The following is a 24,895-nucleotide window of genomic DNA, read 5'->3' as shown; positions in this document are numbered from 1 at the left end:
AACACGGTCTTCGCCCACCACGTACCTGAGAATGTAAGCCGACTTAGAATCATTCAACGATGGTGCATCGAACTGACAGGCTTCTTCCTGCGCAGACACGCATAATTATTCCCCAACTCGCTTCGTACCGCTCTCCAACCAATTTTTCATTCATTCCCGAACGCTAGCTCCCTGACGAGCCCGGCTACGAAGAGTACGCAAATGACAAGAAAGAGTCATGTCAGCCCTTTTCGTACGGACCAAGGAACTGCATCGTCAAGAAGTGAGCACGCACCGGCACCCGAAACTCCATCGATGTCGATGGAAGATGCATGCTGATCAACTGCCCACAGCCTCGCATACCACGAGATGGGCCTCGTTTTGGCCAAGACGCTTTGGAACCTCGACCTCGAGCTGTGGCCGGAAAGCCGCGGTGCATGGATGCATCAGAAGATGTGGTGGGATCTCTGGGAGAAGAATCCGCTCATGGTGCGCGCAACAGCAGTGAAGCGTCGAACGCACCCTTGACGTGTGCAAGTTGACGGTGTCCTTTCAACCGTGAGTCTTGTTCATTTTCTTACTCGGGGTTGCCCCGGTAGACTTATCTTTCGCCAGCATGAGTTGGATTTTCTGCATCAATGTCTGTCGTACGGCATTTCACTGGCGCTGAGTGGATCTGGAAGGTTGATTTGCAGCAGCAGCGGCTCGGACCATGTCCCCTAGATATACGAAGCACCCATATCATGACGCAATGAGTCAACGGCAGTTCCTACGTTTGCTCAGACGACAATGCTCACGACAGAAAATCTTTCGCGGGTGATTCGACTCCCTCGCAGGCTTGCAATGCGCGGACATCTCCTGACAAGCCCTCCGATAAGGAACACAGGCCCCCACGGCCCGAACTGATGTCGAATGTCACGGCCGTGCGAGAGCGGGCCGAAGGGCATCAGAGTGGGTCGCCGACCGCGGAGCGCCGGCAACGACATCGCAGAAATGGGCCGTGCACCGTGTCTCCTGGGAGCTCAACCTGCCGCTTCGGGAAGTCAGCAGCACGCACAGCTACCGAACGAGAAGTGTTGGGCGAGTGGATGGCGGGATGCTGCGGCTGGAGACTTTTTTCGCACTTTTTCGAGAAGTGGTGTGGTGTTGAGCGAGCACGGAGGCGCGTGCGGCGTGGCAACCCTTGACCAGCTCCGAGCTTTTTCCCTGGCCGCGTCTCAGCTGAGGTCATCCTCGAGTGACCCGACGTTCATCAGCGTCGGCCGATTTCTGTGGATATGCCAGATTCGGGTCACGACACTGCCGTTTCAACACCCTCGCCGTGCGAAAAAGCCTCAACCGCCTACATAAAAAGCTAGAGCTGCGCCAGCCTCAAAGCCACTCTCATCATCATCATCACCATCATCTCCGCCAACAAGCAATCAATCCGATCTGCAACCACCAACAAACCTTATATCCACTACGTCCGCCCACACCCTCCACCAACCCGGCGATCTTCCAAACAGACCACTAACAGAAGAACCTCCAGATCTCAAACCAACCACCAAAATAAAATCACCAACAATGGCCGCCGCCGAAGCCCGTCTCTTCACCTTCCCCCGCAACGCCGACGTCATCAAGTCGCAGTCGATGCCGCAGGTCACGCCCGGCTGGGTCAACATCACGCGCAAGCACTGGGACCTGACGTCGTCGCCCAACGTGCCGCACTTCGACCAGCAGGCGCCCGCGTTCCCGGCCGGCGTGTCGGCCGACGCGCCGCAGGCCCAGGAGTACTACGCCTTCGCCGAGAAGCTGGCGCCCTTCTGGCCCAGCGCCATCGCCATCTTCCTGACCGTCCAGCTGAAGCGGAGCGTCGGCAACGACGCCGAGTTCGCCAAGTACAAGGCCATGATCGAGGAGGGCCTCAAGGCTGGTGATTTCGCCGTTTAAAAAAAGTGTTTGTGAGACGAATGGATGGAAGGAGTTATAGATGGTAGATGGGGGCGTGTGGCGGAAATTCTTGTAAATAAGGTCTCATACCCCTCAATGGTTTTTCGAATGATAGAATGTTTTCACAACCAAGATCTGCATGCGCTGAGCCGTTCCATATCCCGCCCAAGAAAAGCATCAATGGTGTTACATCTCTTCGAAACGCCTTCCACGATATATCCCGGAACACCACAGCACCAAAACCCCAGGGGCGCCTCAAAACAGCCGCTCTCCGCATCAGTCCCGTAAGCACACAGAACCCCTTCCTCGGAGCGCCGCGTTACTCAAAAGCAGTCCGTCCATCCATCCATCCGTCCACCACCACCCCCGACATCAAACACCCTCCCCACCCCCCTTCCCCCCCCTCCTCACCTCTCCACCACCACCACCATCCCCGTCACCCCACGCCTCAACCCCCAACCCCCTCCGCACCACCACCCCGGGGTCAACCCCCTCCACCCCCTCCGGCCCCCCCTCCCTCCCCCCCGCCGCCTCAACCGCAAACCACGCCGCCCCCAGCTGCGTCAGCCGCCTCCCCCGCGCCACCCACAGCTCGCTCCCGCTCTCCGCCTCCACCCACACCGCGTACAGCGACGCCGCCCACGCCCCGTGCACGACTAGCACGACCGAGGTCAGCATCGCTGAGAAGCCCCATTGGTACGTGCCGCCGCCGTTGCCGTTGCCGTTGCCGTTGCTTCCGGCTCCTGCGTCGCCGGCTCCTTCGTCGCCGCTGCCAGTGTCGGGTAAGCAGCGGCCGGCGGATTGCACGGCAGTGGCGTCGTAGCCGTGGCCGTTGTAGCAGTACGACGCGTCCGGGACGAGGTGGGCGAGGGCGGTGGCGTAGGGGAGGGTGGTGTTGGTCAGGGTGAGGGTAATGGGAGCGGCGCCTGTGCGGGGCGGGGGGTTGGTTAGTGCGGTCTCGCTCAGAGGTGGGGAGGTAGGGGGGAGGGAAGGAAACGTACAGTTGTAGGCGATGTTGTCGGGGTTGTAGAGGTCGCGGATGGCGCGCAGGGACCCGGGGTCGGTGTATAGCGGCGCCATGGGGGCGGAGAGGCCGGTGTAGGTCTCGTTGGGGGAGTAGGCGCAGTCGTCGGGCGGCGGCTGCGCGAGGAGGGTGAGGGTGCGCGCGTCGTAGGGGGAGAGGAGCTCGCCCGTGGCGTGGTCTTTGCGCGTGCCGTTGGGGAAGTTCGTCACGCACGTGCTGTTGCCTGGGTCGTGTCAGTAAAACAGGTCGCTTGCGGTGGTGGCGGTGGCCACGGTGGGGCATTCGGTGCTTACATATGGCGTTTCTGGAATCGAACCTGTAGTCGGCGGGGGCGACGAGCTCGCGGGACACGCAGGTGCCGTCGGGCACGTCGGGGAGGCCGGAGTACGTGTAGCCCGGCACGAACTCGTCCGTCGGCACGAACTGCGAGGTCCCGGGCACCTTCGTAAAGGCCGACGACACGCTGATGTAGCCGGTCATGGTCGAGAACAGCGTCGGCATGGCGAGCACGTACACCAGCGCCACGGCGGCGTAGGCGAACAGCAGGACGGTGCGCTTGCGGCTGTGGCGGCCGAGGTCTCGCACCACGCAGCCGACGGTCCAGAGCGAGGCGCCGTTCATGGCGAGCCCGGTGAAGGTGCGGTACGGGATGGGCGACTCCTCGAGCGCCCGCAGCATCGCGTTGCAGAAGACGACGTAACTGATCCAGCCCGCCAGCACCTGCATGCCGCGCGCGACGACCAGGTCCCAGATCGTGTCCAGCAGCTTTGCCAGCCAGAATGGAAATCTGCCCGCCGTGCGGTCGATGGTGAACAAGCCTTCGATTCCCGGCGTCTCTTCTTGGACCTGGGCGGCATCTCCGCACGTGACGGGCTTTGCTTGGAAGGGCGCGTCCAAAATCGTGAAGTATACGATGAGCGGAAGGAGGCCGAAGATGAAGAAGACAAGGAACGCGGACACGTGACGCATCGGTTTCCGCCTTTCTGTGGGGGATTTGAGCAAGGAGCCGGCCTTGATGGTTGCCCTCCGCATATTCTTCATGCTCTGCGCCAGACTCTCGTTGCTTAGGTAATTCACATCCCATCTCCGGGACTTCCGGGTACTCGGCGGCTTGTCCAGGTCATCGTTGTTCCAAGAGGAGGAAGGGCTTGGTGTGTATTTCGTTTCCTGAGCAGGCTCGGCCTCGGTGGAGTTGCCCATGTCGTGCAGTGCGATTCGACTGTAGTTTGCGTCGGACATGGCGACACATCTGCGCTGTGGGAGAGGAGAGTGACGTGGAGGAGGGCGTCGGACATAAAAGCCCAGCGAGGTCTGGGCATGATGCGGACTTGCATGCTGATCTGGGGCCAAAAATCAACCTGGGACTGGAAAGTTGGCGAGGGATTTGGAAGGATTCGTTTCCCTGAGCGTTGGTGGCACAACATGATTCGCGCACGACGGGCAATCGCAGCTCTCGTCTCTGCATTTAGAATCCACGCGATTCAGGAGCATGGTTAGCCCGAGAGATCGACGGGAGGCTGAGTGAACAATCGTCTCCCCACCCACGTACCTTGACTTAACCTTACTCTAGTTCTCCCAGGATACAATTGATTGTCTCCACCGTGTGTCCCTGGCTCAAAATCTACTCGACTTGTCGAAGACGTTGTAGCACATCTGCAACGGTTCCAGCACCTTCACAAGCAGCTCCCTCCGCCAGTTTCCATCATCCGCCGCATCGGTGCCCCTCCTCGCAGTCGTCGTCTTCCCCAAACACCACTTCACCGCGTCCGCGAACTCCGGTCCGGCATCGTCCGCCGCCTCCTCCTCCGCCCACTCCAGCGCCGCCGCCAGGTTCAGAAAGACATTCCTCTTGCCGTCCGGCGCGACGTACCTCTTTTCTCTGTCGTGCGCGTCGAGGGTCTCGTTGAAGACTAACTCGAGCAGCATGATGCCCAGGAGCGCGAAACTGGGTCCGGGCCGGGATGAGATCAGTTCGTGGGGCGAGGTGTCGGCGAGGTGCTTCGAGATGTAGGGTTCTATGACAGAGATGGCGTTGCTGTCGCCGCCGCTCTGGCGTGGGAAGAGGATGTCCGAGGTCGTCCAGGTGTTGCCGGTGAGCCACTGGGTGGAGTGGAGTTGGAGGTAGGATGAGGAGAGGGTCAGGGCGATGTAGAATCGCTGTTTGCGCGTGAGTTGGACGCCGAGGGAGCCGTCTATGAGGGAGCGCAGTGGAACCATTTCTCTCTGGTCGGTGGAGCACGGCGGCTGCAGTTTAGGGTATATGGCGAAGTGATGTTGGTCGTCTTTGAGGACGCCGAAGCAGGTGGGGTTCAGGGAAGACATTGAGTTACATAGGTCTTTGATCTCTGCAGTCCCTTGCGTTCTACGCAGACTGTCAGAGTCGTGCTTCATATGGTGTCTAGAGAGTAAGCTACTTACACGTTACTGCTTGGCTTTGGAGTTGAGGGAGGAGATGGAGGCGTTGCGAATGCTACCCTTTTCTGTTCGGGTGCTGAATTCGTGCGTTGAGTGTGTTCCGCCCTGTGAATGCATTAGCCTTAGTGCCGAAATCAGCCAGATTGTCGTACTTTTTCAACAAGCAAGATTGAGTTTTGCGTTTCTTTGCCCTGCCGAGAATGTTCAGGCCCGATTTGGATCCTCCATCCACTGGCTCATTGTGAGACTGCTCCGGCTGCTCTTGGTGTACTATCTTGATTTGAGTCTCCCTTGAAGTCCACGGCGGGGAGGAAGATGGTGTTCCGCCGAATATGAAGAGCATGTTGAAGTCGTAGTCTATTGGTTTGCGATGGCGTAGTAGTAACTGGACTGAATGCTTGACTTTGCACTTGCAAACCACAGCTTTGCTGAGTAGCGTGTAAAGTCCGTCAGCATGCTGATGGAATTCGCAGAGCTTTGGGTCGACTTTGTTGCGGTCTGTTGATTTCTGCCGGGCGCTTTCAAGGGCGGAAACCGCATCGCATCGATTCAATAGGTCTTGTAGTTGGCGGTTGTATCTTGAGACTGTGCTCAGTAGTTCCTCACGAGTCGATTGAGAAAGGCTGAATTTCAACTTCAGGTACTCATGCTGTACATGGGCTTTGACCATGTCTTTGCGGTCGGAGATTGACGTCTTCGCAACGAATTAGCACCTCTCATCCGAACAAACAAGGTGTCTTACCTCTAGTAGTAGGATGTCTTGGAACCGCTTCTTGGTGAAGCCGAGTTCTTCACCAAGGTCTTCAAGGGCATCATTGAGCGCCACCATGGTCTCCAAATACTCATCACGGATAGATGGGAGACGTTTGTCTAATCTTTTGATCAGATCAGGTCTTTTCCAGACAGCGCAACCAGGCTGGGCCAGAAGTTCGCTCAGAAGAGATTCCTCGTCATCGGGAATGAGAGGTACGAGGAGCTCTTTCAGATTCAGCTGATAGAAGGCATGTTGAACTCGGAGATCGTTGATGCATTTTCGGTACTCTTTCCGGACATTGCGCCATGTGCCTGCAAGCTTGCTGACCTGTTTGGTGCTGTCGATGGCGCTGCGAGCGATTAGAACAGTGCAGTAATTACTCGGAATACAGCATACCAGATTAGTAATGGGAAGGCCCCCAGGACCAGACCAGCAACTTCGATGCCGCTCATATTTCTGTCATGGTAGAGGCCTGCCGCCTAGTGTGGTGGAAAAGGATTGGTGCCCAGTGTGGGGTTGTGGAAGCGTGTTCTTATCAGTCGGGGGGCGGTCTCAGCCTTGCATGGATGGTTTTCGCTGCGCGAATGCGCAATCGTGTATGTGACAAATTCTTCGGCTGCAGGTCAGCTGTGGGACCAATCGATAAGGGCAGTATGTTGACCAGGCTGGGGCTTGTGCAAGGCTGATTTCGCCTTGGTGTCACTTACGAGTCTGCCCTGCTTTCTTACTGGATAGCAGGTGCATCAGCCTCGTGCGGGGTATTGCCACCATTGCAGAGGCTGAGCCCTTCGATAAGGTGACGTTCCTGCTACGCTCGCTCTTCCGTTGCTTCTCAACAACTTCCCTCTACTTAGAATGGATCTCTCAGTTTATTCCCGGCGCTGCCTAGATGAGTTCAACCGGCTTCGGGCCAAGACGGTGCCAACAAATGGGCAAAGTGACCTTCACAGCAATATCAGCGGGGAGCTTGGGCGGTTCATGATTTGGGCCCAGAACATTGGAGCCTTACAGAATGCCCAAGAACAGAGCTCCTTGAACCATCGTCTGAGGGATTGCGAACCCGTCCTCCACCAGATAAAAGACATTCTGAATGAACTCGACGACACACTCCAGGAGCGTAAGTCATAAACAGTAAGCAGATCCTAATCTACCGGTCATAAGTTGACGTCATGTATCAGTGGTCAGTGAATGCACGGATGAAGACGGCGCCTCGTTGCAGGTTGGTAGTGCGACCGGCCTCAGCAATGAGATCGAAGAGCTCCTTGACTCTATCAGGGACTGCACATCGAGTCTCTTCAAGATATCGGTGATCCTTCGTAACGCAACGCCGAGGGATCGTTACAAACGAGCAGAGCTGGTCGGTGGAGACGAGTTCAACGATCAGTTCGATATCGCTCACGTGCAGCAAAAGTTCCCAAAGATTGGAGAAAGCCCTTGGCTGGCTGCGCGACTTGGCCGGTGTACAGCCAAGCGTCGGAAGTATCTGCGTTATTGCAGAGACCACCGTGCAAAGCTTTCGCGCCCTTTGGAGGCACGGCATGCAGATGTTGAGACAGTTGAGAAGAAGAAAAGAGGCTATGATGCCGTAGAGGGACCGTCGACCGAAAGACATGTGGTATCAAGACCAGAGAGCGGGTTTGCTCCAACAAGTGCATCAACTTTACAGCCTGACGCTGTCATGCCTTTCGATGACCAGGCGATCGAGACGCAGTCGCACACGTCAGCAACCACCACAATAGTTCATCAAGACTCAAACAGCGCTCTCAGCGTGCGCCCACTGGTAGACGTTTCCGACGGCCATTTCGATTTCGAATGTCCATACTGCTGGAGCATTCAACATATCAAAAATCAGCGCACTTGGAAGTAAGTGTAATTTCTAAACAAGTGTCAATCATGACGAATCTGACATGTTTTTAGAAAGCACGTTTTCTCGGACCTGCGTGCCTACGTTTGCACGTTTGAGCACTGCTCCGATATGATGTTTGCGGATTCCTACTCTTGGGTTGCCCATGAATTCGACAACCACCGGCAAGAGTTGAGTTGCCAGCTTTGTCACAACACCTACACATCCGAGAATGAGTTCCAAAAGCACGTCACTTCCAAACACACTATGAAAGCTTCCTCAACGCAATTGACCGCTTTGACAAGAGCTGCTCTGCATCAAAAGGAGGAAGTCGGCGCGGGAGAATGCCCATTTTGCGATGAATGGGAAAACGCTCTTCGCAGCGTGAATGAGCACATCCCGGAGGATCAACCGGTTCTTGTCCCACGACAGCAGTACCGGAGACATGTGGCGCACCATATGGAGAACCTTGCTCTTTTTGCAATCACACCACACATCGCAGAATCCGATGAGGAGGCACTGTGTGGGAGCAACGAGGCTGCCCTCCACGAGCTCGATGATCCCTCGAAACACAAAGGCGAGCGACACTTCGCCACACTATTCGACGATGAGGAAGCTGAAGAAGCACCCCTTCATTTCGCTGCTGCCAACGGTCTGTTCGAGGATGTCAAACTCCTGTTGGACGGAGGAGAGGACCCAAACTCTCTCAATGCTGCTGGCACCACAGCAGTCGAGCTTGCAGAATACGAAGGCCACCACGAGATTACGAATTATCTGTGCAAGCGAGGGGCCCAGAAGCACAACGCACAGCGCAGAGTTGGGACGTCGCGTGGAGCCTGCTTGCGCTGCAAACTTACCAGAGACCTGTGCGTCGGGGGAGATCCATGTATCCGTTGCACAAAAGCACACAATCGCTCGTGGCAGATCCCGTGCACGAGTGTGGATATCAAGGACATGGGTGATTTTATGAATAGTTCTCTTCTCGATGCCCCGTCTGGATACAGTCCACAACAGTACGAGAGCTTCACAGCACCTGAACATCCACCCACGTCAATAAAAGTCAACCATGGCTCTGGTCAAAGCTTTGTTATCATGGTCCAGAAATCTCCTGTAAGCGATGACGACAGTCTCAGGGTCTCATGGAACGAATACAGCAATGAGGGTTTGCAAGAGTTCAGCATCCTCCGCACCGAGACTTGGATCACCAAACCCGGTGAGCCCTTGCGTACCAAAATAGCAGAGTATATTAAAAAGTGGGTGGACAATGAGACGGAAGGTTTTCCCCTCGAAACTACGATGACTGGACCAGGGTTCTTTTCCATCTTCGGCATTCTCAGATTAGTACAGCGTTACTACAAGAAAACCAACGAAACAATCCTTGGGAAAGCTGCTTATCTCTACACGGCTTTCAGCCTTGTAGGGCAACCTACACTGATGGAAAGAGACAGCACCGGAGGAGATACGGAGGGTCGCGTCACCATACCAGATAGCCGTTACAACGGAGAAACTTTGGCACCTGGCAGAATAGACAAAGCCATCAAGTATGAGCTCACTGCTCTATGGCGGTCTTACCACGACGAAGTACTCGAGGAGCTGTCTTCGCTTTTCACCTCTGTCTACTCAGGCGACAGACTCAGAAACTGGACCGCTATCTTCACTGTCACAATAACGCTCCTCATGGTATGGGAGAAGATGCAATACGAATTCCGCAGGAAAGATGTCACCAAAGGGGAAGAATTATGTGCAGAGATGGAGCGGATTGCCGTGCCTGTTCTCACTGGCCTTGTTCAAGCCATCTCGCAAAAGCTCCCTTCCTTCACGGAATGGGATACCAAGAAGCACCAACATCTGCTTGGGTCAAACAAAGCTACGAACTGCTTAATGACGGAAATTGGCTGGTTTGTTATGGAAAACGGTAAGTTGAAGAGCCTTCTTGCCTCGGTCAGAGCCACTTAGCCAATCTTTCTTCAGAGAATTACCTTCGCAGCCGCGCCGACGCGGAATACGACGCGAATAATCCATACTGCTTTGACATGAAGTTCGTGTCTCGCATCCTGCTGCGGAACTCGGCGCCTCCAATCTCAGCGGAAGAAAAAGCATGACCGTAATTCCCCTCCTTTGTTCCAGTTGACGACGGCCATCTTCCCCCCAACCGAAGTCAAACGTGTTGTCAGCTCCTCCCCAGCGCGATTGGTGTGATCGCCGGTCGCCCGCGTCATCGGGATACCGAAAGACGCAATGCGCCGCACTTTTTTCGCGTGCACCTCATCAACACCACGCATCACGTCATCCACAACCCCGAACCACCTCATAGGCCCATTCGCAATTTCTTTCCTCTCGACTGGTCCATGGCTGCGATAAGGAAAAAAACCGCTCGGCGACGCACGCCTGCCGATCCGCCGCGGCGCATTGGGTAGAAAGTGTTTTGCGATGCGCACGGCGGTGATCGAGCTTAACGAGCGCTGGGATGGCGGGATGATGCATGTTCATGGGAGGCATACTTAAAAAGGGCGGCCCAGAACGACGAGCGCGAGAACCGCACCCGCAACGCTTCCATGGATACATACGCGATGGCTGTGGATATCCTGGCCAGAGATGATGGATCCAGCGGCGAGGCTCTCGCGCCTCCGCTTTCGCAGGCCGTGGGGTACGTCGTCGTTGTGGTGGTGGGGTTGATCATCGCTTTTGGTACGTCCGGGTCACTTGCGGGATAGGATGGCGATGGGCTGACTGCTTCGAAGGCATGGTCTTCGTGACGAGGATTTTGAAGAAGACTGTCGGCGAGGATAACAAGAAGACGGAAGTGTTTATGACGGCCAACCGTTCCGTGACTCGGGGCCTCACCTCCTCCGCTGTCATCTCAGTAAGTCTCACAAGACCGAAAATTGCAAGATCAGATGCTGACGACGAGTGCAGTCCTGGCTCTGGAGCACGGCGATGCTCGGGTCGTCGCTGGTCGGGTACCAGTACGGTGTTTCCGGCCCGTTCTGGTTCGCGGCCGGATGCAGCCCGATGATTGTGTTCTTCGCTCTGCTGGGAATCTCCTGCAAGAGAAAGATTCCCGAAGCGCACACGTTGCTCGAAATCATCAGGATCCGTTACGGTGGGTTTGTAACGCCACGGCAAAGCAGCTTCGATGTTGACATGCGCAGGAAACATCGCCCATGTCGTTTACATGGTACTCTGCCTGCTGAACAACCTTTTTGCCTGCGCAAACATGCTGCTGGGCGCTTCTGCCGTCATCACTGCCATGTAAGCGATCCTCTTACCTCCATGGAGCTCCGCTGAAAAGAGCACTGACATCTCCCAGGACCGGTATGCATGTCATCGCGGCAACATTTCTTCTCCCCGTCGGCGTCGGGCTGTACACATTCGTCGGCGGCATCAAAGCAACGTAACGCCCCATCAGACCCCGGAATGAATGACCTTCCCGGCAAAAGACTTACTGATACCCGCTCGCACCAGGTTCCTGACCGACTACCTCCACACCTTCACCATCCTCATAATCCTCTGCTTCTTCACCGTCAAAGCCTTCACCGTCGAAGAAATCGGCTCCCTCTCCAACCTCTTCGACATACTTCAACAAGCCGGGATCCGCCACCCGGTTTCCGGAAACCACGATGGCTCGTACCTAACCATGACCTCCAAAGGCGTAAGGGCCCCTTCCACCCAACGACTTCCCAGCACCGCACGCAGCTCACACAGACCGCCACCACAGGGCATCCTCTTCGGCATCATCCACATCTGCGCCAACTTCGGCCTCGTCATCGTACGCTCTCCCCCCTCCCCCCCGCCGCCCAGCCCCACCCCACCAGCTAACCCCGCGGCACCGCACCTAGATGGACACCAGCTTCTTCATCAAAGCCTTCGCGGCCTCCCCCTCCGCCGTCGTCCCCGGCTACGTCATCGGCGGCATCGCCTACTTCGCCATCCCCTGGGCCACCGGCACGCTCGCATCCGCCATCGTCCTCGGCCTCGAGGCGACGACCTCCCCCCTCTCGCCCACCTACCCGCGACGCATGACCGAGACCGAAGTCTCCGCCGGCCTAGTGCTGCCCTACGCCTTCATGGCGGTGGCCGGGCGCGGCGCAGGCGCCGCATGCGTCCTGCTCATCACCTTCATGGCCGTCACGTCGACGCTCTCCGCGCAACTGATAGCCGTCAGCAGCATCCTCGCCTTCGACGTCTACCGCACGTACATGCGCCCTTCCGCCACCGACGCCGACGTCATCCGGGCCTCGCACGCCGGCGTCGTCGCCTTCGCCGTCGTCGCCGCGGCGTTTAGCACGCTGCTGCACGGCGTCGGCATCGATCTCGGGTGGACGCTGTACATGCTTGGCATTGTTACTTGCCCGGGCATCTTCCCGACGGCGCTGGCTGTCCTGTGGCGGGGGCAGAGCCGCGCGGCTGCCGTGGGCGCCCCCGTGCTGGGCATGGCGACGGGCATTGCCGTGTGGTTGGGGACGGCGTACGCGTTTGAGGGCGAGATCGGCATTGCGTCGACGGGAGCGACGCTGCCGTGTATGTATGGCACGGTGGCGGCGACGCTGGCGCCGCTGCCGTATTCGCTGGCTATCACGGCGGTGACGGGTGGGCAGGGGTGGGAGTGGAGCGCGTTCGGGAGGGAGAGGTTGGCGTTTGAGGTCGAGGTGGGGGGGAGGGATGCGGAGTTGGAGAGGGAGGTGTTGGAGGGGGGTCAGGGGGAGGAGGCGAAGGGGAGGTTGAAGAGGTGGGGGCGCGTCGCGGCGGTTTGGGCGGCGGCGACGTTTCTGGGGCATTGGGTGTTGTGGCCGCTGCCCATGTATGCGGCGAGGTATGTGTTTGGGGAGAAGGTGAGTGTTTCCTTTTTTTTTTCCAGGTCACCACTCGGATTCTGATGAGCTGACATTGGCGCACGGCAGTTCTTCGCGGCGTGGCTGGTCGTGGCTATCGTCTGGCTGTGGGGGACGCTGCTGGTTGCGGGATTTTACCCGCTGGTCGACGGCCGTGACCAGATCGTGGCTGTGTGGAGGGGCCTACGATCAGGTTCTGGGACGAAGTCGCGCAAGGATAACATCGGCAGTTCGACGTCGGCCAGCGATGGTGAAGGCAATGGTGCGGACGGACCGAAGTCGACAAGGCAGCAATCGCCGGGGATAACGAAGGATGAGAGCTCACTTGACGTCATTGCGAGGGCTGAGGCGTTGGAAAAGTAATCAGCGAAAGGCGTTGGAGATCATTTGTAAGGAATGCGACACACGGCTTCCCCGCAGAACAGGGGTGTGCAGCAGCGAGATGGAGTTGATGAACGGAAGAAGACGGACAGTCTGGATCAAACGCGGGCCAGATTCGGCAGGCCAAGCAGGCCAAGCATTGGAGAGCAGCCAATGAGCTGCGCGGCGACCCACTGCCGAAAGCTTGACCGGCGCCATGACGTCTTTGACAACCAGCTACACCTAGCCAACGGTTATCACCATCCATGATAAACTACCAATGTCGCGCGTCACCACCATGAGCGCTGCATGACATAACCTTGCTTTCATCCCTGGGAAAATGGCATTAGAAAAAGGCACCCGCATCTCCTCCCCTCCCCTCAACCCTAACCCAACCCATCCGCCCCGCCCACAACCATGTCCGCCGCCCCAAAACAAACCCTCGCCATCATCGGCACCGGCTGGGCCGGCTTCACCCTGAGCCAAAAAGCCTTACTATCACGCTACAACGTAACCGTCATCTCGCCCATCCGCACGGTGCAATACACGCCCCTCCTCGCCTCCGCCGCGTGCGGGCTGTTCAACTTCCGGCTCGCCGAGGAGCCGGTGCGGCGGCGCACGCGGCCCGCCGTGCGCTACTACAAGGCGCGCGCGACCTCCATCGACCTCGCCAACCGCGTCGTGCGGTGCCGGCCCGACGTGCGGCTAGGCGACGGCGACCCGAACGTGCAGGAGGACAACAGCAACAACGACAACAACGCCGAGGAAGGCGACTTCGACGTCCGCTACGACAAGCTCTGCATCGCGCCCGGCTGCGCCAACCAGGACTTCGGCACGCCGGGCGCGCGGCGGCACGCGCTGTTCCTGCGCACCACCAACGACGCGCGCGTCGTGCAGCAGCGGCTGCTGGAGATGCTGGACGCGGCGAGCCTGCCGGGGGTGGGGGAAGAGCGCAGGCGCGACCTCTTGCACGTGCGCATCGTCGGCGGGGGGGCCGTCGGCATCGAGGCCGCGGCGGAGCTGTGGGACTGCTGGCACGAGGACCTGCGTCACGTGTACTCGCACCTGGACGCGGACGGCGACGGCGACGGCGGGGGAGGGGGGCTGCGCATCACGATCCACGACGTCGCCCCGCAGATCCTCGGGTCGTTCGACGCGAGCTTGAGCGAGTACGCGACGCGGAGCTTGAAGGGGAAGCGCGTCGAGATCAAGACGGGGAGTCACATCGAGTCGGTCGAGAGCGACCATATCGTCACGAAGGAAGACGGGAAGCTGCCGTTTGGCATGCTGCTGTGGGCGACGGGCAACAAGGCGAGCGAGCTGGTGGATGGCCTGGAGGGCGTGAAGAAGCCGGAGAAGGGCTTGCCCAGGATACTGACGGACAAGTACCTCAGGGTGCTGAGGGAGAACGGAGAGCCGATTGAGGATGTGTATGCGCTAGGCGATGCCGCGGATATCGAGGGCGAGACGCTGCCGACGCTGGCCGAGGTCGCCTTGCAGAAGGGCGAGTACTTGGTGGATGCGTTGAATAAAGGGGATGGACGCCCGCAGGAGCCGTTCCGCTATAAGCAGAGGGCGTTGCTGGCGTACCTCGGTAGGCACGACGGAGTCATTGGTGGAAGAGAGGAATGGACCGGTGTCAGCGCGTGGCTGGCTTGGAGATCGGGCAGCCTTGCGTGGACCCGCAGCTGGAGGCGGAGGCTCATGATTTCTATAAGCTGGCTGTTTGTGTGGTTTGGTGGGAGGGACATCGCGAGGAGATGAAATTGGGTGTTTTCGATATCCTGCAGTTCAGGTAATCTCAAGCTTTATCAATTGTAAAATGATTAGTTCATGGACCGGAGTACTCGCAATTATGCTCGGGGGCGGTGACAGTATAAGTTAGAGTCCAAGTTCGATCAAAATACAGCCTGGTATTCTTTGAGCGGGAAAGACCTGTAAATGGCGGTTGTTTAACATACCACTGCTTTCCGTCAGGAGTCGAAGTCCACGGGGTGATGGCGCCTAACGAGAAAGAGCTAGAAAGGGTCAATTCTTTCGGCAACCCCAGCCCGCTCCTTGGAAAAACTGTTCCTTGCACGGGTTGTTCTCATTCTTCCTTAGCACGAATTGATTGTCTCATCTCCCACGGGTGTTTTACGCAATAAACCGATTCCTCTCTCCAACGCCATGCCTGCAGTTATGCACTCTTGCTCTCCGACTGTTCACCGACCTTAAACTTTCCATCCGGACCAGCCTGCGCGAACGTCACCTTCTCTTTCGGTGCTTCCGCCTCTTCAGCAGCCGCAGTAGTCGAACCGTGGCCGCTTTCTTTCCGCATATCTAGGGAAACAGCCTCTTGTACTGCTCCTGCAGGGACATCCGCAATCTCGTTCACGTCACGGGTGGTAAGGGAATCGGTTAAACGGCCGGCTCGTGATTGGATAAGAATGGTGGAGGGACCACGGAACTGGAGGAACAACTATAACCCGGAATGTTAACTATGCATTATCAGCAAAGGTAGGACGCGACATACCCTGTCGCCCCATATCGTTCTTCTTGTCCACGTGCGAAGCGTGAAGAGGAACTGGGCCAAAGTCTTGAACGCCTGCGTTTTCCGCATGTCGTCGAAGAATTTCGTGCTCGGGAAGAGACCAGTCAAGCTAGGGACCTGGAAGCGGAGAGAGGTCGACTTGAAGCGATAGGGAAGCGGCGGGTTCGCGGTCATGGTATATGCGAGGACATTGCTTGAGCCTGTCAGAAAGTAGTTGGGCAAGACAACAATGCTTGACCTACCTCGGGTGCACAATGTATTCCTCGCCAGCCTTGAGATGAACCTGGTAGATCTGACCCTTGCCGACCAGAGCCAGCAGGCCTCTGCCGGTAACGTGAGAGTTACCCCAGTGCGCCAAGCTCTTTGCCAATTAGCACTCGTTCCCCAAATCCACGTCCCGGCGCAACCTACCATCTGTGTGTTCACGCGGGGCCTGACGGACAGCCCGTGGCCAGTCCATGCCAGCAACGCCTGCCTCTGAGCAACCAGCCAGTCAAGGCGACCATCCAGGTGTACGACAGCGAAACTCGTCACAGGCGACTTGGAAGAGATCAAGGCAGTGATGGGGCTCGTCGAGGAGAATTTCTGGTAGAGGAACGGAATGCCCAGCGGGGCGCGGCGGAAGGGCTCGAGGATGGAGAGGCTGGACACGGCATTTTCGACCTTGCCATTGACGGCGGCGAGGGTGCCGCGGCGCGTGTACAGGTTTTGCGAAGCGGACAGCGAAACGGACAGCAGCGAGTAGGGCGAGCCAATGACCTCGAAGCGGGCGTCTATTGGCCAATTAACACGTTACCCGAGCCATTGAGCGGGCGGACAGGGCGCGGTACCCGGAGTGGAGCTGGCGGCAGCGGAGGAGACGTCCTGGTCGAAGCTGGGCGTGGACGACGATGGCGCCTCGCTGATGTGGATGGCCCGGCGGCGGACCAGCGGAGTCGCGATGCGGGCGCGACACGAGCGGCAGATGGCGCGGGAGCCCCAGCTGGAGCTCGCGGAGAGGGCGCGCATGGTTTTGTCGGTCGGGGGCGTGGGCGGGTGCGATGATGCAGCTGGTCGCGCGAGCTTTGATGCCGGGCTTGTGCTCGCCAAGCACCGCACGCCTGCGCGGCCCGCCGTTGCGTGCTGCGCCAGCACCTTGACGTCCCGCCCCGCGTCTTCAAACCGCCCACTTCCTCTTCCTCTCCCTCCACGTCAATTGCGCCCCCAGGCATGGCGCCGATGCGCCACTAAGAGTCAGCAACCGCGACGGCACCATGCTAACCCGACAGCTCCTGCGGAGCTCCTGCTCTGCTCCGCGCTGCCGTTCCTTTCACGCGCCGCACACGAGCACCCCGCAGCGCTGTCCTCCGACACTTCGCCTTCGCTCCATCTCGCCCGTCTCGCCATTCGTGCGCGTCTTCGCAACTTCCCCACGCCATCGCAAAGTTGATCCCAGGATAAACACGCCTGAAGTAAATGGCGCGAAGAAGGTCGAAGGCGCGCAGACGGTTCTGAAGCCCGAGGCAGCACAGAAGGCCCCGCCGGCGGCGCCAGGCTCCGGTGTCAAGAATGACCCGCTACTGGCAGAACAGACGGCGACGAGCAAGGAGCAACGCAAGGCTGATTGGGCTATCATGAAGGAGATGTCGCGCTACTTGTGGCCGAAGGTAGGCTGGCTGATGTCGGGTGGGTGGCGGCGCGTTAACATGGTAGAAGGACAATCTCGGAACAAGGCTGCGGGTCGGCCTCTCGGTGGCGCTGCTCGTCGGTGCAAAGGTGATAAACTGTCTCGTCCTTCCCATGCTTTCTTTGCTCATAGGTACTCTCAGGTCTTGAACGTGCAAGTGCCTTTTTATTTCAAGAGCATTGTAGATGCCATGAACATTGATTTTGCTACCCTTGGAGGCACCGCTACCACCGTTGCCGGCTCCATGATCATTGCGTGTAAGCACATTGGCCTATCCAGCGGTGCCCATGCTAAAGAGCTCCCCAGATGGCGTTACTCGCATGGGAGCCACGGTTTTCCAAGAACTCCGCAACGCCATCTTCGCCAGTGTTGCCCAGAAAGCTATTCGTCGAGTCGCCTGCAGTGTTTACGAGCACCTCTTGCGGCTTGACCTGAACTTCCACCTTTCTCGCCAGACCGGAGGCTTGACCAGGGCAATTGACCGCGGTACCAAGGGCATCAGCTTCCTCCTTACCTCCATGGTCTTCTCCATCCTGCCCACGGCTCTCGAAATCTCCATGGTCTGCGGTATTCTTGTAGGTCATGGTCAGCAAACCTCTGGCGTCAAATCTCTAATACATGTCAGACCTACCAATACGGTGCCAAGTTTGCTGCCATCACCGCCGCCACCATGGCTGCCTATTCCGCATTCACCATTTCCACCACCGCCTGGAGAACGAAGTTCCGGAAGCAGGCCAACGCTGCCGATAATAGGGCCGCTACTGTTGCAGTCGACTCATTGATCAACTACGAGGCTGTAAAGGTAGTGTAGCTGCTCTCCCTCTCATCCCCAGTCTAACGTTCGCAGTACTTCAACAACGAGAAATTCGAAGTCAATCGATATGACAAGGCCCTCAAGTCCTACGAGCAAGCTTCCATCAAAGTCGCCACCTCGCTCGCCTTCCTCAACTCTGGTCAGAACATGATCTTCTCGTCTGCCCTCACTGCCATAATGTACCTCGCCGCCGACGGCGTTGCGACGGGCCACCTTACGGTCGGCGACCTGGTCATGGTCAACCAACTCGTCTTCCAGCTGTCTGTCCCGCTCAACTTCCTCGGATCCGTCTACCGCGAGCTGCGCCAATCGCTGCTCGACATGGAGACGCTCTTCAACCTCCAAAAAGTCAACGTCGCCGTTAAAGACGCACCCAACGCCAAGCCCCTCGCCCTCGCCAGCCCCGGCTGCGGCGGCACGATCCGCTTCGAAAACGTCACCTTCGGCTACCGGCCCGACCGGCCGATCCTCAAAGACCTCAACCTCACCATCCCGGCGGGCAAGAAGGTGTCGATCGTGGGGCCGTCGGGCTGCGGCAAGTCGACGATCCTCCGGCTGCTGTTCCGGTCGTACGACGTGCAGGCGGGGCGCATCACGGTGGACGGGCAGGACCTGCGCGACGTCCAGCTCGACTCGCTGCGGCGCGCCATCGGCGTGGTGCCGCAGGACACGCCGCTGTTCAACGCCAGCATCATGCACAACATCCGCTACGGCGACGTCGACGCGCCCGACGCCGCCGTCCGCGCCGCCGCCGCCCGCGCCAAGCTCGACCAGGTCATCGCGACCTTCCCCGACGGCTACGACACCACCGTCGGCGAGCGCGGCTTGATGATCTCCGGCGGCGAGAAGCAGCGCCTCGCCGTCAGCAGGCTGATCCTGAAGGACCCCCCGCTGCTGTTCTTCGACGAGGCCACGAGCGCGCTCGACACGCATACCGAGCAGGCGCTGCTGCAGAACATCAACAGCGTCATCAGGGAGAAGAAGCGCACGAGCGTGTTCGTGGCCCATCGGTTGCGCACCATCTATGATAGCGACTTGATCATCGTGTTGAGGGATGGGCGGGTCGTCGAGCAGGGGACCCATGAGAAGCTGGTGGATACCGGCGGCTTGTATAGCGAGTTGTGGAGTGCGCAGGAAACGCTGTTCGTGGATGGCGCCGAGGAGAACAAGGAGGGCGAGGAGAAGAAGGATAGGAAGTGAAGATGATGGCAGAGGGAGACGAAAGGGTGTTGAGGTTTCGACTCGCTTGTGTGCTCACGTCTCGTACGGAGATTACCACGTGCAGGGAACAACAGGGATGTACAGCTGAACATGGTGCTAAGTAGGCACATAGTGAATTGCAAAACATTTAACCCTTCCTTGCATAGGTAGTTCTTGTCTCTCCCCACATTGGGCGTTGAAGCAAACAAACATTGGTTGGTTTAATTAGTTCCTCTGCAATTCGCTGTCGAGACTTGTTCTTCAGCTACGGACCAGCTTCCAGACCGCCATCATCCTCGACAAAGCAGCCCAAAGAAGAACAACGCAGACGCTCCAACCGCCAGCCCGGCCCGTCGTTCCCCCCCCCCCCCCCCCCCCCCCCCCCCCCCATCTCACTCACGCAAGCGCCAATCCCCCACGACCTCACGGGCCGACATGGCATCCCTCATCTCCCGCGTCAAGTCGCCACGCATCCACCTCGCCAACTGCTCGCGCAGCACCCGCGTGCGCTCCTCGGCTTTGTACGCATCGTAGTCGAAGATGGGGGAATTCTTCGGCATCCCGACACCTTCCGGATCGCCCATCTTGACGTCTACCAGTTCCAGCGCCGCCGTCTCCCGTCCGCCCTTGCGCCCGACAACGTTCTTCAGCCAGTGGTGCCCGTGCATCCACACCTCGTTGGCGACGCGCGCCGCGTCGTATGTGCCATTAATGCGGTGGCCCGGATCCAAGTGTAAGTGCTCGAGGCCGACGGCGTCCTTGAGCGCGGTGAAGGCGGCCGGCCAGAAGCGGGCGCGGTCGGCCGTCGGCGCGTGGTAGGTGTCGTCGTCGTCGGCGGCGCGGCGGCGGAGTGGTAGTGCGACTCCGTTCCACTGCACTATCACCTCGCTCCTCGCCCGCAGCTCGAGGCCCAGCGTGACCTCCTTGAGCCAGGCCCGCGCCGTCGGGGATAGTCGGTCGATGTAGACGGCGAAGGCCACGGGCTGCGCGAAGTGCAGGTGGTTCGCGTGGAGGATGGGGCCGGCTTCAAGGTATGTGGTCTTGTTGAGGAGGAGGAGGGCGGGCGCTAGGCTGAGCGTGTACGTCGGCGCGCTGTGGTAGGTCAGGTGCCGGTTGTAGGCGGGCACGTCGCCCAGGAACTTGGTGCCGCGGCGGAGCAGGTGGCCGGGGCGGAAGGGCGGTTCTTCGGGTCGCTGGTGTTGCAGGCGGAGTGAGTCGCTGCCGGGGATCTTGACGGCTTCTATGGCGATGGGCGCGGTTGCCGTTAGGGTTAGCTCGTAGATCTTGTTGCGGAGCTCGGCGGGGAGGTCCGCCCAGCGGAAGATGTTGCGGTTGCGGTTGGTGTTGTTGTTCTGGTTCTTGTCGCCGCTCGCGGTGGTCGCTTCAGTGGGGTTGGGCATGGTGGCCGGCTGGTCGCCAATCGCGGTGGGTTGAGCTGCCATGGCAGCGGGGTGGAGGTTGGAAGGCTTGGATGGAAGGAAGAAGACGATGAGCGGATGGAAACTTATACCCCGTCGGTGGCGCTAGTAGTTGGTTGCCGGAGAGATGGCTTTACACACCACCCAGGACGGTGTAACTCTTCCGCGGTCACCGTGTGATGCACAAGTGTGGTGATAACTCTCTAGCCTCACTGGATCACCCAGTCTTTCGTGACTGACGTCACAGCGAGTGACAAAAGAAATCACTTGCTCGTATCTCTCTTATACACATACTAAGTTATTATTTTTATATGGGTAGTTGAGTTCGGACATCTGAAGAGTAGCAAGTCTACTCTCGTTTTCGCTCTGGTCGCGTTGGGCCTCAGCATCGTCTGCAGCAATCTCGTCGTTTGCGCCGATGTCCTCGAGGTCATCGGATGGCGGCGCGTAGGAGATCCGAGACCGCATGCGCAGGCGTGCGCTGCCACGGGAACCGCACATTTTGGCGTCGCGGGCGACTCGGGTGGCGAGGTTGAGGGTGTGGAGGAAGAGCGCGCCTGGTAGTAGTCGGGACCTTGGGCGCTAGTGACGCGCTAACCGAAACGGGTAGTCGGGATTTTGTTTGGCAGCGACGACTGGGCAGCAAACACGGCGGATGACGAAAGGAATTGCCCACCCGCATCTGTCTCCCTCATAGCCCACAGCCACCACCGCCCCGGATTCAATGCCTGACGCTGGGCAACGCGAAGCGCGGTGTGGTCCGCGACTCCGCCACAACTGAAACGACGCCGAAGAGGCCGCGCAATCCCTAGACGGCACCTGGTCCACAGCAGCATGGACACCAGCAGCATAGACAACCGTACCCGACCGGGCGCCATGGTCAGTTCGGCAACGTCCGCCCTGCGACACCGTTCCAGCCCACCGTCATGCAACGTCGAGGTCAACAACATCAACCCCGCCCCCTTCCCGCCCCACCAAACACGAACCAAACAACAAGCATTTCGCAAACAAGCACATCTTACGATCTTTGTTTGATTGCTGTAGCTGGGACCACGACGACGATGAGGTTGCGGAGGTGCGGGGCCAGTCCGTCCGGTAGGGTTTGCATCAAGAGGTGCAGAGTGAGGGTGCCGGAGAAGCGGAAGATGTTCCACTGGTAGAGGATCGGTCGGGCCTCGGCGTATACAGTCTTGTTGGCGTAGAGAAGCCCGAGCTGAGGGCCTTGGTGCATCTTTGGGGCGTGCTCAGTCCCTCCATGAATTCTCATGCGAGTGGTGAGGCGGATGGGCTGGTCGTTGGTGAGGGCGTGGGCGTAGACAAGGCTACGGAGATCCCCGGGTAGGTCGAACAACGGGAGGTAATCCTTTCGGCGTGACATGATTGAAACGACTGTCGTAGGAAGCAGAAGATTCGAGCGCAAACTATGGCGGTGATCGGTGGGGTACCGCACTTTGGATGTTCTCGTTCGTGTAGCTCCCACCTCAAACCTACGGCGGCCGAGCCCGATATCCACCGCCTTCCACCACCGCGTTTTTCCTCAAGGCGTAGTGGATTCTGAGCATTCCAGCATATTTCCCAATATGGCTTTGAAGTTCCCGACATCGTCTGCCGGCTCTTTCTGGGAATACTGAAATGGGGAGCACACGCGCAGTATGTGCTCGGCGAGACGAAGAACATCCGCGCCCGCCCTTGCATCTCCCTTTGCTCTGCCAATCGCTTTGAGCCACTGAAAACAATCAGGCTGGAGAATCACGCTGGCAGCCAGTCCTTCCAAAGTGAGCCTGCGGTCCAAAATCCAACTCTTTCTGCCCGTGTCACGTAACTCGACGCGCCGCAGGTTCGGCAGAGGAGCGAGCGAGCGGAAAGCCGTTGCCATCTCTGTACCTACACCATTGCTGGGGTCGAAAGAAACCATGAACTGGATGTTTCGGATCCGCGCTATCGAGCTGGCAGGTAGGCGCGCTAAGAACTCGTCCAGAATGTCCTTGTCGTCGAACCGGAAGATGCCTTTAGCGTAGAGGACGTGGGCGGCCTCGGCTGACGTCTGCCTATCCATGTAGAGGCACCCTGTGGCCAGACCCTCATTGTTGTAGAGCTTAATATCAGCGACATGAAGATCCAGATTGCGCTCCCTAAACGACGGGTACTTCTGCGGTTCATGAACCATCCATTCAGTCCCTCCCCCGGGGACTTCTGCCTGGTGTATCATAGTCTTCTTTCCTCGCACATGCATCGGCCCGTCACGCGTAAGAGCGAACCGGTAGACAATTTCGCGCAGCTCAGCGGGAAGCAACATGAACGGGAAGATGTGCCTCGGGCGGTGATGAGACTCGTACAAGAACTCCATGTATTTCACCGCCCAGTCTGGAGCGTTGTTGCCATCGTAAGCTTCGTCATATAGGCGGCCGCCCTGGCAGAGCCTGGCTAGTTTGAAACCGTCAGTCATGGTTACGAGTCGCGATACGGTGGCGTTGGCGGTGCGGGTTGTCGTGTGTCGCGATAAGTCAGAGCGCGATTGCATCGAGTTGTGGAGGTGGACTGCTGCAGCCTTCTGCCGGCGACTTTATGCTCCCAGACAGTAATGACGTCAGGGTGCATACTTCTGCCCGCCCTTGTGGAACCACGGGTCTACTGTATCTCGCTCTGGAAGGCGCTAGCATGGTTTGAGTACACCGTTGGAGAACCACCGAGGAGCTTCGAATACGGTACCCTGGTCAACTTGTAAGTTTGATTGAGTCATTATAACTGAAAGATCTGTCAAACTACCAGACAAACACATGAAAACTGATGAGTGCAAAGGATGATCGATTAGGTGGTGCCGCAGGTGGTGGTTCATATTACCGCCTGTTAGCAAACTAAGCTAAGCCTAATCGAGCAAGACACAAACAACCCGCCTGGCCTCAGGCATAAGGCAGGCCTGCTGGGCTGCCGGTCAAAACTGAGGACCAACAACCTGTAGTTCATCTTCTACGAATGAGAAAACACTCAACCATCGACCCGCCCCACCAAAATTTCCAGCCGGACTACCTGCGCTAGCATCTGTTGCCTCTTTCCCAAGCTTCGACGCCGTAGCTGCGGCCTGTTTAAAGGCGACTCTTCGGAGAAGATGGGGCGTCAAGAAACTCGTTGATCATCCTGGTATACTGGCCCGCATGCTGATACAGGAAGCCGTGCCCGGAGTCGGGGAACAGATGCAGATGAGGCTCGCCGTTCACGACTTTCTCCCACATGATAAAACTGTTGGGGCTTGGGAGCAGGACATCATTACTGCCTGCGAACGACTACAGTTAGCAAAAGCATGCAAGGCACCGAGGCGGAAAGGCTGGATACCGTTTGCGATGAAGACCGGGATTTTGATTTCATGGAAGCGGTCGTAGGAGCCTCGCTCAGCAAGCGCGGGGTTCATGAACTTTGCAAACGCTGCGGCCTGCCTGTTGCCGCCTTCGACACTGACGTAATCCACCCGGTTCTGTCGCGCCGACTGGATTCGCTCCCATGACTCAAGACCGGCGGCTCGGCTGGTGTCCGACTTCTCGAAGAAAGTATCCAGGAAGGCGTCCTTTTGCTCCTCTTGCGTGACTGCCGATCTCAGCTGCTCGAGCGGGCCCAAGTCGGCCAGCACGACGCCCTTTCCAATGCTCGGGATCGTTCCGGCCAGGACCAAGCGTCTGACAAGTCGAGGAGCACGGAGAGTGAACATCTGAGCTGCAATGCCACCCATGGAAAACCCGAAAAGGTCGATTTGCTCGATGCCAAGAGCAGAAACCACGTCGATGGCATACTGGGCCCAGTCGTTGTAGTCGTTCACAACTTTGCCACCGGAACGTCCGATGCCCGCGTTGTCCATGATGAGCACAGGTCTCGCGGCGGCGATGGGGTTTAGGAATGCTGGGTCCCAGTGATCCATGGTACCTCTGCAGACATCCTGTTAGCATGTCATCGGCTTGAGTGATGTGCAGTAACTTACCTGAAATGGATCAAAAGAACAAACGGGACGCCTTCGGCAGCACCGAATCTTCGGTACGCGAACTTGATGCCTTTGACTTCCACGTACTGGTCCTTGGCTTCTTCGTAGGTGGCCATGATGAAGACTCTTTAGTCAAAGGTTTGGGGTGAATAGAGGATGGT

The 24,895-nt window shown here is 58.2% G+C and overlaps 11 protein-coding genes across 11 annotated transcripts; 4 read left to right on the top strand and 7 right to left on the bottom strand.

The window, feature by feature from the left end:
* Positions 1–1,542: 1,542 nt before the first annotated feature.
* SLS55_006838 (uncharacterized protein) lies at positions 1,543–1,908 on the top strand (the record flags this gene model as incomplete). Its single annotated transcript, XM_066778267.1, has 1 exon — positions 1,543–1,908. The coding sequence occupies one exon, from the start codon at positions 1,543–1,545 to the stop codon at positions 1,906–1,908; it is 366 nt and encodes a 121-aa protein (XP_066630704.1).
* A 532-nt stretch (positions 1,909–2,440) lies between these two features.
* On the bottom strand, positions 2,441–4,171 carry SLS55_006837 (uncharacterized protein; the record flags this gene model as incomplete). The annotated part of the gene is made up of 4 exons (XM_066778266.1): positions 2,441–2,564; positions 2,609–2,834; positions 2,910–3,155; positions 3,226–4,171. 4 exons carry the CDS (start codon positions 4,169–4,171, stop codon positions 2,441–2,443), a joined length of 1,542 nt encoding a protein of 513 aa, XP_066630703.1.
* Positions 4,172–4,546: 375 nt separating this feature from the next.
* SLS55_006836 (uncharacterized protein) lies at positions 4,547–6,553 on the bottom strand (the record flags this gene model as incomplete). Its single annotated transcript, XM_066778265.1, has 4 exons — positions 4,547–5,294; positions 5,407–6,041; positions 6,090–6,450; positions 6,498–6,553. The coding sequence occupies 4 exons, from the start codon at positions 6,551–6,553 to the stop codon at positions 4,547–4,549; spliced, it is 1,800 nt and encodes a 599-aa protein (XP_066630702.1).
* Positions 6,554–8,211: 1,658 nt separating this feature from the next.
* SLS55_006835 (uncharacterized protein) lies at positions 8,212–13,139 on the top strand (the record flags this gene model as incomplete). The annotated part of the gene is made up of 10 exons (XM_066778264.1): positions 8,212–8,720; positions 8,780–8,810; positions 8,869–9,859; positions 10,686–10,807; positions 10,861–11,047; positions 11,097–11,196; positions 11,410–11,596; positions 11,663–11,713; positions 11,784–12,465; positions 12,826–13,139. The coding sequence occupies 10 exons, from the start codon at positions 8,212–8,214 to the stop codon at positions 13,137–13,139; spliced, it is 3,174 nt and encodes a 1,057-aa protein (XP_066630701.1).
* Positions 13,140–13,553: 414 nt separating this feature from the next.
* On the top strand, positions 13,554–14,900 carry SLS55_006834 (uncharacterized protein; the record flags this gene model as incomplete). Its single annotated transcript, XM_066778263.1, has 1 exon — positions 13,554–14,900. The coding sequence occupies one exon, from the start codon at positions 13,554–13,556 to the stop codon at positions 14,898–14,900; it is 1,347 nt and encodes a 448-aa protein (XP_066630700.1).
* A 415-nt stretch (positions 14,901–15,315) lies between these two features.
* On the bottom strand, positions 15,316–15,843 carry AIM24_2 (Altered inheritance of mitochondria protein 24, mitochondrial; the record flags this gene model as incomplete). The annotated part of the gene is made up of 2 exons (XM_066778262.1): positions 15,316–15,597; positions 15,652–15,843. The coding sequence occupies 2 exons, from the start codon at positions 15,841–15,843 to the stop codon at positions 15,316–15,318; spliced, it is 474 nt and encodes a 157-aa protein (XP_066630699.1).
* A 64-nt stretch (positions 15,844–15,907) lies between these two features.
* Positions 15,908–16,474, bottom strand: AIM24_1 (Altered inheritance of mitochondria protein 24, mitochondrial; the record flags this gene model as incomplete). Its single annotated transcript, XM_066778261.1, is given in 3 exon segments — positions 15,908–16,030; positions 16,081–16,442; positions 16,459–16,474. 3 exon segments carry the CDS (start codon positions 16,472–16,474, stop codon positions 15,908–15,910), a joined length of 501 nt encoding a protein of 166 aa, XP_066630698.1.
* Positions 16,475–17,525: 1,051 nt separating this feature from the next.
* Positions 17,526–19,349, top strand: ATM1 (Iron-sulfur clusters transporter atm1, mitochondrial; the record flags this gene model as incomplete). The annotated part of the gene is made up of 4 exons (XM_066778260.1): positions 17,526–17,592; positions 17,642–17,910; positions 17,961–18,131; positions 18,183–19,349. 4 exons carry the CDS (start codon positions 17,526–17,528, stop codon positions 19,347–19,349), a joined length of 1,674 nt encoding a protein of 557 aa, XP_066630697.1.
* A 392-nt stretch (positions 19,350–19,741) lies between these two features.
* On the bottom strand, positions 19,742–21,268 carry SLS55_006830 (uncharacterized protein; the record flags this gene model as incomplete). The annotated part of the gene is made up of 2 exons (XM_066778259.1): positions 19,742–20,852; positions 21,099–21,268. 2 exons carry the CDS (start codon positions 21,266–21,268, stop codon positions 19,742–19,744), a joined length of 1,281 nt encoding a protein of 426 aa, XP_066630696.1.
* Positions 21,269–21,785: 517 nt separating this feature from the next.
* On the bottom strand, positions 21,786–23,213 carry SLS55_006829 (uncharacterized protein; the record flags this gene model as incomplete). Its single annotated transcript, XM_066778258.1, has 2 exons — positions 21,786–22,130; positions 22,656–23,213. 2 exons carry the CDS (start codon positions 23,211–23,213, stop codon positions 21,786–21,788), a joined length of 903 nt encoding a protein of 300 aa, XP_066630695.1.
* A 637-nt stretch (positions 23,214–23,850) lies between these two features.
* Positions 23,851–24,850, bottom strand: SLS55_006828 (uncharacterized protein; the record flags this gene model as incomplete). Its single annotated transcript, XM_066778257.1, has 3 exons — positions 23,851–24,038; positions 24,098–24,681; positions 24,735–24,850. 3 exons carry the CDS (start codon positions 24,848–24,850, stop codon positions 23,851–23,853), a joined length of 888 nt encoding a protein of 295 aa, XP_066630694.1.
* Positions 24,851–24,895: the final 45 nt, after the last annotated feature.

Source organism: Diplodia seriata, assembly GCF_021436955.1.
Source record: "Diplodia seriata strain FDS-637 chromosome Unknown scaffold_7, whole genome shotgun sequence".
Classification (NCBI taxonomy): domain Eukaryota; kingdom Fungi; phylum Ascomycota; class Dothideomycetes; order Botryosphaeriales; family Botryosphaeriaceae; genus Diplodia; species Diplodia seriata.
The sequence above is the reverse complement of the archived record's forward strand: the minus strand, read 5'-3'. Positions and strand labels throughout refer to the sequence as shown.